Genomic DNA, 12057 nt, shown 5'->3' on the forward strand with positions numbered 1-12057 from the left:
GTTCGTGGCCACCAGGAGGTGGGAGATGAGTTCGTGGTCAGCAGGAGGTGGCAGATGGGTTCGTGGTCAGCAGGAGGCTCCCGTGGGTTCGTGGTCAGCAGGAGGCTCCCGTGCGTTCGTGGCCCTACGGCCTGGGCCTGGTCGCGTAGCCGCTGGCGCCCGGCTCGGCGAGCCCCTTCTCAGGGAGCACCAGGGAGCTGGGAAGCAGTGGAAGCTCCTGCTTTTTGGGTCACATCTGGAAGGTCGTTTCCCTTCTGTCTCGGAAACGGGCAGCCTCTGTTCAGAAGGAAGATGGGGAATACTTCAGTCTGTCAGAAGTGTCTTTGTACAGTATGGCCGCTTACATTTCCCTGTAAGTAAATCAGACCTTCAGATAATAAAGCCCATCTTCTCCCGTGGACTGTTTATGAATATATTTCTTGGACTTTTAAAATCTTAAAGAAGAAGTGAGTTTCAGAATTAGCCTTCGGAAGGAGATGTTGCCTCCGCCTATTTTCTCATCCTGTTCATGATGTCCTTTAAAAATAATGGCATCATTTCTGCAGTCTGTCTGTTACTGCAAATGCAATGATGCTCGCTGTTGACGGGAGGCAGAAGTGTGAAGAGAGCTGTAGCTCACCAGGTAACCCACGTTCCCGGGAAGCTGGGCAGAATTTCAGGTGATGGTTGCATTTATCCTATGTAAAGAAAAGCAGTGGTCAGCTGATGGAAGTGGTCCCAGTCACATACAAAAAACACCACTATGTGCTCATAAGTATCACACTATCAGTAGTTAAAAGACAAAAAAAAGTCAAGATTACAATAATTTATTTCTCATTAGAAGTCAGCTTGGAAGTTGTGAAAGAGCAGTTTTGAATTAGCATATTAACCAAGTTCAAAGTGGCAATATTGCCTCTCAATCTTTTTAACAAATTAAAGGAGCCTTGTTTTATATAGGTTATGGTTCTGGGAAAAATTATTGATATATTTTTATTTTAAAAATTTTGTCCTAGTACTTGATAGATTTACTGTTCAAGTTTTGTTCCGCTTGAAAATGTATTTATGAGTGGCAGTGCATTAAGATTCCAGGCATCTTTCAACATCCATGGATTCCCACTTGAAGACTGCTGGTTTCAAGGGAGTAAACGGTTGATGGTGTCCTGTTCCTTTTTTTAACAATAAAAATAGATTTCCATTTCAAGGACTTCATGTCCTAAGCTCAAACAAGAGGATTGCTTCATTCAAATTTGCAGTTTTTTCTGATCTTCTTTCCTTTAGAAATGGGGTTAAAAGTACAGAATAACAATTTTGAAAATACTGTATACAGTAGCCATGGAAGCTGTTTGGCTCTAAAGAAGCAGAAAAGTTTATTTTGGAGCAAATGCAACTTGTTTGGCTTTGGTCTGAACTTCCTCTGTCTACCTAGGGACCCTCTTCTATAAGCAAAGTCATCAAAACTTTTTCTTATTACTAACAAAAAAACGCATTTGAATAAAGTCTGTGAAATCTCATAATAGCAGCTTTATTTTATTGTGTAAGGAACAATGAATTCAAAGTGAAAAGTGTTCCTTATAGAAAAATAAACATTTTAAGAAACTCTGCAAGGAATAAGTGGGGTTGGAGCCAGTATTTAATCTGTTCTGCTTAAACTTGCAAAAATAAAATATATTAGTCTAAGTCATGTTACCATGTGCTTTTATATTCTTGAGACTATCATTTTCTTATTCCTGAGCCCTCATTCTGTGATAAGGGCTAAATAACATAAATTTTTATTATTAAAGAAGGATTAAAATATAAAAGCTTAGCTCTTAAAAATTGAGTAAGAAAAAAGAACAGCATCTCACAAGACAAGCTATTAAGGAGTTAGAGTCACAAATAAAAAAAAAAGGTTAGAATATTTTTTGCAAATGGAAACAAATAAGGAAATGAAAAATCCACTTAATTACTATTTTAGCCTTTAACATTCTAGTGGTTTAAGAGCCTACCTGAATATTAATAATCAGTTGCATAAAACCTGGATGAGGTATCATGAAGTAGCTTTAGTTTTGCTACTGTAGTGATTGCAAACAGAATGTGAGGCAGCAGTGAGAAAAAGACAGATGCCACCCATGGATGTGTAAACAGGAGACAAAACTTGAATTATTTCTTCTCCTTCAGTTCTAGATTTAAATAGGGTCAATACTTAAACAGAAGTAGAACATAGAAATTCCAGAAAGGAGCAGCTGGAATGGTCAGAGGTCTGGAAAAATGATCCATGAAGGCCGACTGAAAAAGCTTGGGTTGGGCATAAGGAGCATTTGGGAAAACGCCTGCGATTTCAGCTTGACGAGAGCCTCACAAAGGGAATAATATGTCCTTCGAGTTAGGATGAGAAGCTAGGGCATCAATTTACAGCAAATGAAAAATTTATGGAAAATGTTCTGATGGTCAATACAGTTAAGGTCCTTCAGAGCAGACATCATTAGCAAACATGAAGCTGTTAGGTACAAGTGATCTTGAAATAGTTGTATGAATTTTTATGGCTCCTCAAGACTCCCTCTGGGCCTGTTTTCTGGTAGAGTCCTTCCATTGCAAGATAAGCAAATGTCGGTACCTGTTGCCAGCTTTGCAAAGCAGGCTTGTGATCAACTGCATAAGTGAAGTGCACGGCAGGCCTGCTGTAGGGTGCGTAGCTAGAGCTTACTACGTGCTGCTCTGCGCTGGGTGTCTTCACTCCATTTTAAATTTTCTTGGCTAGGAACAACATTAAAAAGGAAGAACAGTACTCTAGACTTAGGAAGTCTTTCTGAAGCATATTTTCATCATCATCATCTTTCTCAGACACCCACTGCTTATCAAGGTCAATCAAGAGCAAAGGATGAAAAAATGATTGATGAGGAAACTCTGAAACCACAAATCAAAAACAAAACAAAACAAACAGAGCCATGGGATTTTATTGTAAAACTTACTGTAGTGTGTGTTTTATTTAGAGGAATTGCTGATTGGGCAATAGAGGCCAGTTATCTGGCTGAAACGACAGTTTACATGGCCTGGTTTTCAGCAGGGCTCTTAGTTGTCCTTAAGAGCAGTGCATCAAACGATTCTGCCAGTGGAAAGCTGCCCTCTTCCCAGGAGCTTGCTCGCTTTCATTTCTAGCATGTCATATTCCTGTTATTGGCTTTAACAGAGATTTATCATAATCACATGTTATTTGCAGTCACTGTTAACCGAGCACTTCTTTCGCCTCCACCATGGCTTTGGAAAGAAAAGTTAGCAGCTTTCTTGCAACGCAAACAGTGTTGTGCTAAACTTGAAACGAGCGGTATCACTGCATCCCTTTTGGCACCCTTGGCACGGTACAGTCCTGATGTGCAGATATATTTCCTGGCATAGTCAAATAAGGGGCTTGTTGCACTCATGTGACTTGGGAAGGCACTTGGGCTGTTTCCTTCATTGCAGGGGTTCTGCCCAAATGAAGAACAGAGCAGAATTTGCATCCATTTGCCTGATGAGAGCTTTTAGACCTTGTTTACAGGCGTTTTTTTTTTTTTTTTTTGCACTGATACCTAGAAGGCTCCCTGCATCTTGACAAACATGGGTTTAATCATCAGTGGAGATAATGGTTTAAGCTGACAGTAAAAATCCATAGAGTTCAGTGTTGGGTGTCATTTCGTTTGTATGAGTGAACTGGTTCCTGAAAGAAGTATTAAAGGAACTAGTTAATGAGTTTCCTTGGGACTAGGCACATCTTTTTTGCAGCTGTGTTGACTTTTCCTATTATAAACCCACTCCCTTCTTCCCCAAGAAAAACAAACAAACAAACAAAATGCCCTTTAAGCAGCAGTTGAGATGATGCCAGAGCTTCAGAATCTGGATTTTAGCCCTTTGATACTTTTTTTTTTCCTTGAAGCACTGGCCTTCAGTTTCTATAGTCTGGTTTTGAATTATCACACAATTTATACCAGGCAGTCTGCAGTCTTTCTGATTTGTAAGTGATTTCATGCTACAGTGTTAAAGAAGCTTCTCATTCTTTTACTGTAGCATGGATTTTGAGTTTTGTTTGTTAAAGTTCCCCAACCATATTGTTTTGAATAATTTTCCATTTTATTGACACCTGTTCAGGCAGAAATATTCCACGCCAATGGCGTGCCTGTGAATTCTTCAGAATGTCATCTGCTCTTTATAAGAAGAGAGACGTGAGAGAATTGCTCACCTGTAGAGATGAGTCATTTGCTGTGGAAAATGGGGCCAAATCAGAGAATTCTGAATATCTGTTTTTATGGCTTCATAGGCTTGCTTTGATACATGTAGTATGGTTCTCTGAAAACTTGTCTGCATTGTGCAAGCATTTAATTTTTTAGATGCAATTGAAAATTACTGTGGAGAATGGTTTTCTCTGCTTTGTGATATGAAATTTAAAGCAAACTCTGAGTAGGTAGCTATGAGTTATGCATTTTTATTTTGTCTGTCCTTTTTTGAAATACAGAGTGCTGAACTTTTAGGAATATTCTGTGTCTCTAACTGCAGTCCAAGTCAATTGGCCTTTACTGAATGTGATTTAAAAGCTGTGGGTGTTCTGAACAAGCCACTTTTCAAGATGTTGCAATGGGTAGCAGATAGCAGTTGGCATTTGATTTGCAGCTCAATTTTCCTACACCTATTGTGTTCATGATGCCACATTATTGTAGAGCTGTTTGTTTATCTGCATTCATTAACGTGCCAATGCTGCAGTGATACAGACTGTAGGAGCTTGCACAGTAGCTTTGTATTCACTCCATATTTGTCCTCTATGTAAATAGGCTTGCAGACACCCACTAAATGCTGAAAATAAACAACAAAACAATTCTGTTTCTCTAATCTGATATGATAGGCTTCTGGGAAGAGAAAAGAAGGTGGAAATTAAAATCTTACCTCAAGCAATGTATGTATGCTCTTTCAGCACACAATATTACGTAATTGTATGTAATGTATGTAATTATAATTTGGGAATTTTTATGGTTATTTTCACTTTTTACATTGTAGTCCACCATTTGTTTTGTTCCTTCCAAGTAATTAATTTGAATTTGACCTATAGTTTTAACTCACTTTAGACAGCAAACTCAATATCAAAGCCTCAGAATTAGACTAGTGCCCTTAGTGAACAAACAAAAAAGTAATTCTCATCATGAAATCTCCCTGTGCAAGCTCTGTCACGACTGATAAAATGTGTCCTTCATAGTCATGATTGTCCTGACATCCCTCCTGGAATGATCTCTCTTGCAGATGCTGGACACAGAATTACAACTGAAGCCAAACTAGCACTTGAGGCCTGATCAGCTCCTCTTTTTCCTTCTTTTTATGTTCTCTTCATCCTTTGTGGCTCCTTTAGTCTAAGCGTGGTCCTCTTGATAGCATCATCTCCCCAGCTTGTGGTGCCAGTAGGGGATTTAAAGACTTTTGTGCAAAGTGTATGTGAACCTGAAGCTTTAGTGAACTTTAAGCATCTGTGCAAGTGTCCAAGCCAATATGTCGAGAAGCAGCTTCTTTTCCCAATGCTTTTACTTCAGGTGTGCTGCATACTGTATGCCCAAGAGAGCCCTCGGGGGAGATGCCGTGTCCAGCACATGGGCTGTCCCGCTGTGCTTGCTGCCTTGGTGCTTGGTAGGTGGGTTGATACTGGCATTCTAGCTCGTGCCAGAAGTGCGATTTTGACACAAATCTCCCATCATCTCAATTGAAGGTGCTTTGGTTTGCCTCAGCAAGCAGCTGGTAGAGCTTACATTATCCAGAAACTTTGTAGATGAAGTTCCTATCACATTCCAAATAAATCTTGGGCTGTAATATTCAGATAAGCTGTCATTTCCAGAGCAGGGCATGTAGTTTATGACTTCTTTGACTTTGCTTTGTTCTTCTTTAGAGCCTTTCAAAAAAGCTATCCTCATGCAACTGTATTGGAACTTAGTAAATACAAATAAAATTACTAAGGGAGATGCTTCCCAGAATGGAGCTGGGGTACCTGAAACTGGTACTGTTCTGCATACATACTGGAACTGTAGCTAAGCTTACAAAACTGAAAGGAGAAAGGAGGTTTATTTGATAAGACTTGTTGCTCAAGATATTCGTTTGTCTGACACAAAAAGGCTCCTTGTGGATTTTGAAATAGTTCAGACTGGGGACAGTGAAGAAAATGTATTTCTGCTACAATTGTTTTTTAATAGAAAACTTAACTCAATCTCTCTGGGAAAATTCAGGCACAATTTACCTTGCCTGCAAATGTGCCAAAATTTTTTAAATTTGCAAATGATAATTTTTCCTTCTTGTGGCCTTTCTCAAAAGTATATTGTCTGTTTTCACAGAGCCTGGTAAGACTGCTTGAAGAACCCTACAGTGAAAAAGATAGGAAAGTGAAAGATAGGTCGTTCAAAACACTCAAACCCCCAAACCCCAGGAACTTGGCCATCTATTCCGCAGAACAACCTGGTGTGTTTTGTTTATGATACGTAACTTTTGGTTTGACAGGCTGGGTCTCATCTGTGAAGAGGCCTCCAGGGTTTCAGCTTTATACTTAAATGCCAGCAGAACTTAAAACAGACGTTACGTGTTTTCTGGGTTTTAAAGCATGCTACAGTTGTAGGCTCTCCACAGGTTTCTGCTGAAGAGATGGCAGTAGTATCAGTGCTGCTGGACCTCCAGCATAGCCACAAAATATAAGCAAGACCTTTCTTGTTGAATAGAATTCTTTAAAATGAATCTCACATAAGTGGTTGAAAACATGAAATAGGTCAATGCTCTCCCTTCTAGCATTTTGAATCTACTGTCATGCTTCTCTCAGAGTTTCAGGATAGCTTTAATTTCAATTACAGTTTAATCTCATGGAGTGAGTTTTACAAAGCTGCAAAATATTTGTACCACCTTATTTTTTACTCAGTTTTAGTCACCTCCCATGACATTTCATAGCCTTTGCGCTGGCGTAAGTGTGATATAGGGGGAAAATCAATCAGCCAATTCTAATTGTTACCTGTAAAGGGCTTAAAGTAATTGGGGTTGTTAAGTGACTTACCCTTCTTACAGCAGTCACTTGTGGGGTTATATTTAAAAGGCAATATGATTTTTAAACACAAGAAAATGCGAGTTCTCCCGTCTTCTCCTTCTTACCTCTCCACCTTCCTGCTGTATTCAGTATATGATTTTTCTCCCACAAAAAATGAGGAGTGCGTCTCACACAGTCCTTATCCTTTAATTCAAAAATGTCACAATAAGCAGAGATCAAGCATGAAGACCTAAAAAATAAATTAAAATATCACATATAAGTTACAGTCTTAACAGCTTTTTAACTGCTGAGTTGTTTGAACTGGACATTTACTTAAGAAAGCATCTGAATATTAAATATTAAACATTTTAACTAGCTCTTTGAAACTAGCCAAAGATACTTTTTAAGATATTAAAAAACAGACTGTCATTCTGAAATACTTTTAAAATATATTTGATTTGAACAGGGCTTACTTGTATGTTATTCCTAAATCCTATTTCAAGATTTACTTATAGGACTATGCTAGCTGCCTGCAAAAACATGAATATATTTTTGCCTCACTGATGGTTTTGGGTTTATCAGTAAAGTTGCACAAAATCTTCTATTTTGCTGCATTCAGAACCTGCTACATATAAGTGCTGTACACAATAAGAATACATCAGTTATCCAGAAGTTAGAAGTGGGCAATGTCTGTAGAGAAGCAGTAGGAAGTTATAGTTTTGATATGTATGGTAAGTTTATACTTGATATGGAAGGGAATCCCCGTTTCGTGAGTTTATTGCAGCTTTGTGTATACACCAGTGCTTTCTATTTTGCTTAGAAAACTCCGTTAAATTATAAGGAGAAGAAAGATAGATATTGCAGATAGATACAATCTGGTTAAAAACAAGCAAACAACAACAAAGGTGATTTCCCCAAGAAGACAAAATACTGTCAAGTGTTTGTACAGAACCTGTCTTGGGGGTTGGATGAAGTGGCCGCGGCTGCAGTGCCGGTGCCCTGCCTGCCCTCGCAGGCACCAGCCACCTCGCTCAAGGAGCGGCACCTCCACCCCGACGTGGCAGCACCTGCTGCCCAGCGCTGGCCAGGACTAACGTTAAATTTTCTTGATCGTTTGATTAGCTTCCATTGTATACTTAAGATTTGTTTTGTCCGTTATTCTCTACAACTCACCCAAAAACTCATTTAAAAATTTTAATGATTTTCTTTAAATATTTTCCTGAATTCTGATACCCGGTTCTAGGAAAATAAAATTTGTTTTCAGTCATTTCCTTGTTATAGGCAGTGCCAGTAGTCAGTTGTCAAAGTTACATAATACCTTCTTTGAAATGCCATTTTTGTTGCAAGAATTTACAATTCTGTAACTTTTTTTTTTTTCCTCATATGGGTGGCCAACAGAAGGAGGTCTGGGCTCTCTTTTTCCTTTTTCTATTTTCAGTGGTGAAGGCACCTGCGGGCTGTCCAGGCTAAAAACAGCTCCATCGGAAGTAGTTCTTTTATTTTCTCGAGAACGTGGGAGGTAGCCACAGGCAACTGCTTTTAAGCTCAGAGCTGACTGAAGTTCAGCCTGGAGAGAATCAAAATGTTGGCTGAAGCAATAAAATATGGTGAAGTTGAGCCTTTCTGATTTATTAGGTCTTTCAGAAATTCAGGTTCGCAGTCTTAAGTAAACCATGAATTTTGGCTGTACTCGGGAAGCTCTAGCTGCTTGTTTTGTTTCGTTTCCATGCTCTGTAAGCTGGAAACTTGAACTTCTCCAGTCATTTATGCTTTTGATCACCTCCAGTTTAGATTACTCCTACTTTTTGTGAGTAAATGAGGTCTACACAAGCTATGTTCAGAAGCAGAATTCAAACTCATGTTCTAAGTAGAAATACAGGTCAGCAGAAACCATTTTATGACATGATCTCTTAGTAATGAGCAACTGTTTTGTCTTCATGGTTCATCTTGGCATTCCAGGACTGTCACATCCTTTAACAAGCCACTTGCAGAAGTAATCTTAGTAGATTCCTGCATCATCGCGATAAATTTGCTAAGACTTAGATCCTGTTATGCCACACTGCATTAACAGGGTATCATATGACCTTTACTTCAAAGAACCTACAGCCTAAATGAATAAAACCAGACTTGGATTGAGAAAGTGTTATGAGACATAGCAGAAAGAACAATAAAACTGGCAAGCACATGGTGTTATTTTCTTCAGTCACAAAGTTGTTAGGAGTTGAGTCTGAATTCAAAAGATGGGGATGGGGAGGAGGAGCAGGGAGCGCTGGGAAGTGACGAAAAGCAGAAAAAGAGCAAATGTGAAAGATGAGGGAAGGCCGGAGGGAACAAGTCAGTGCAAACCAGAGGCCGGCCAGCCAGCTCACAGTAATTTCTGAATGTCCAATCCTGAAAGATGCCCTGTTTGGTGCCTGGAGTCTGCCAGGACCCCATGGGTGCCAGGGAGGGATAAGGCAGCGTGGGGGGTCCCCAAACCCTAGTGATGCACAAGGGAGTCCCCGGCAGAGCCCAGAGCCCCACAGCCCCACCAGGCCTCAGGTTCCCCAGCTCGTCCATGTGTTGATATATCTTGAGAATAATGTAAATAAAATACAGTGTGTAATTAATTGCTTTCAGACATTCTCAAGTTACCTTTAACAAACCTGTTGGAGGCTTTGAAGTATTTCGGATATTTGAAGCCTTAACACTGGAAAAAATCTCAAATTTTAAATGCATGAATTGTGAAGGAGCAAGGAGATTGGCATCATATACCATCACCATATACCATATTTAAATGATGGTATATCCTCTCTCCCTTTCAAAGAACCAAAGTACACTGCAGTTTTCATTTTGATGAGTCTACATTAAAAATTTTAGATGTTCCTAAGTGACTTTAATTTGTGGAGCAGTGCCCTTTTCCTTGACATGTGTTAGAATTTGTATTAGCACTTCTTTGTCCTTGTTTCTGAATTATTTTAATGACGGCAGCCGTTCCACCAAACTGTCTGTCAAGATGTGGGTGGCAGGCCATTATTTCACTTCATAAATCATAATTTACAGGGTTTTTTTATATCCATCTTGGGGATAAACACTTTATGCTTTGTGTTTTCAGCAGCAATATAAAATGTAATTGATACTTAAAGCAGTATGTTAGAAATATGGACATAGAAAGCCAGGGGAGAAAAATCACAAATGTTTAGTTTTTCTGTGGCTTGGTCTACATACTGAGCATTTTTTCCGTCTGATTTCATATTCTTAGCACTTCAACAGAGGATGATGATGAATTACATGATTGCTGCCTGTAGGTTACTATAAGGATGTTTCTTTAGTTACAGGCACTCAACAGATCAGTTAACTCATCAGGGTTATTTGTAATGTTTCTTTTGCTGCTGACTTAACTTACCGTTTTGTGCTATTGTCTTCTAGATTCATGAAAAACTACATTACTATGAAAAACAGAACCCAGTGCCCATACTGCACGGTGCAGCAGCCTTGGCAGATGATGTAAGTGTCCCCTGCTGAGATCACTGGTACCAAATCTCCCAAAAAACTGTCTGCAAGCAGAGCTCCTCATAGTGCAAACATATGAATGTAATCCTCTGAGCTGAAATCATAAGAAGCTGCAAATGTTTCCAGAGGTGCTGTCATCACTGTGCTTGTTGCTGATACTACTTCGATATTTATTCACTTGCCTGTTATAAAAACATTGCATCTAGATAGCCTCTTGTTCTGATTTGGTAACTACGTAATAGAAATTACAGGTTGGAACTCTACTGGGAGGGAAAGAGCTGTCAACTATTCGTGTTTAGAGAAAGTCACAGACAAGAGGAATGCTTTGGAAAAATAAAGACAAATGAGATAGCTGTTCTGCTGAAAGAACATGAAAAATGACAGATAAAAGTACAGAAATGAGGCATATAAAATACCTAGGAAGAAGGGTTGTTCAAAAAAAAAGCTATTTAAGAAAAAGTACAGTAATGATTTATGGATATTGGTGCTTTCCAAATTACCTTCATAACCAAAAAATAAATCGTAGAAGTGGTTGGCTTTGATGGAGTAGTTAATTTCCTGTTACTATAACTTTTATTTTAAAGAAAAAAATATTCCAACCTGCCATTTCTTGCTATTTGGTTAATTCTAGCATTCAGATGAATTGTGCACACACCTGTATAAACTATGACTGAACTTGAGGTAGGCCAGGACAGAGAAATTTTTAATAAACTGTGGTTTAGGTGAAATCCAGAAGTCTTTGTTTCAAGTGATGATCTCAGGTTGTTTTTTGGAAAAGGCAGAATGTGTTGGGATCTGTTTCAAATATAGCATGTTTGAAGCTTGTCATATTTTATAGAGATTTTAAAAGCTTAGCTGATTTTTTTACATTGTTAATATCCTTTTGATTTTTAAATTAGACAATTGATTAAATGTTGTGAATTGAGAATGGCAACATCCTAAAGAAACACTTAAGTTAAATATATTACAAGTATACATAAAAAAGGATATATCGTAATTTAATAATGTTTCAGTGGGAGGAGATCTATATCCTGTGACATACCAAATATAATAATGCATTAGCTTTGACATTAGGCATATATCAGTAATATTTTTGTAACCTTCGAGTAGTTTTGATTAATGTTAACAATAATTTTGAAAATTAGAAAGCTAGTTGAAATTGTCTTTATTAAGATCCTGGTGACATATTAATAATCCTTGTTAATATTTGTGTTACTGATCTCTGGGCTAAAATTCTTAATAAGAATCAGTTTCTTATTTTTGGATGCAAAACATAGTTTTTGTTATTTTCAGAAATGCCAAGCAACTTCCTTCTTTCTTCTGCTCCATTTAAAATGTGTGGGGTTGGAAACTCCCAAATTTATTCTATGACTTCTTAGTTATGAGTGGTTGGGAGGTTTTTACCTTATGAATATATTTTAGCAATGTTTTTTAAATGTGTGCATGTTAAGACATGAATGTGTGTAGACACCTGCCTGCTCTATATGCACAGCTTCATTTAAAGATCCTCTTGCTGCTCCATTTTTGCATGTGGGTAGTGGAATCACTCGTTTTATGAGCAGCGTCCTATAAAAGTGAAGTGTCCTCTGGCAGCTGAA

General features: G+C 38.5%; 1 protein-coding gene across 3 annotated transcripts in view; it reads left to right on the forward strand.

Moving 5' to 3' along the window:
• The window catches only part of MPP7 (MAGUK p55 scaffold protein 7), a 99763-nt gene that overhangs the window by 27295 nt on the left and 60411 nt on the right, over window positions 1–12057 (forward strand). For 2 of the 3 annotated variants that reach the window (XM_088533999.1, XM_088533998.1), the window contains one exon: window positions 10376–10453. The exons of the other annotated variant lie outside the window; for it this stretch is intronic. In XM_088533999.1, the coding sequence (XP_088390125.1) occupies window positions 10376–10453 (78 nt within the window). The remainder of the gene's footprint in view (window positions 1–10375; window positions 10454–12057) is intronic. 3 annotated transcript variants of the gene reach the window in all.

The sequence above is a fragment of the Tinamus guttatus genome, unplaced genomic scaffold, assembly GCF_059628265.1.
Source record: "Tinamus guttatus ecotype Peru unplaced genomic scaffold, ASM5962826v1 Tinamus_guttatus_pri_ptg000530l, whole genome shotgun sequence".
NCBI classification, from domain to species: domain Eukaryota; kingdom Metazoa; phylum Chordata; class Aves; order Tinamiformes; family Tinamidae; genus Tinamus; species Tinamus guttatus.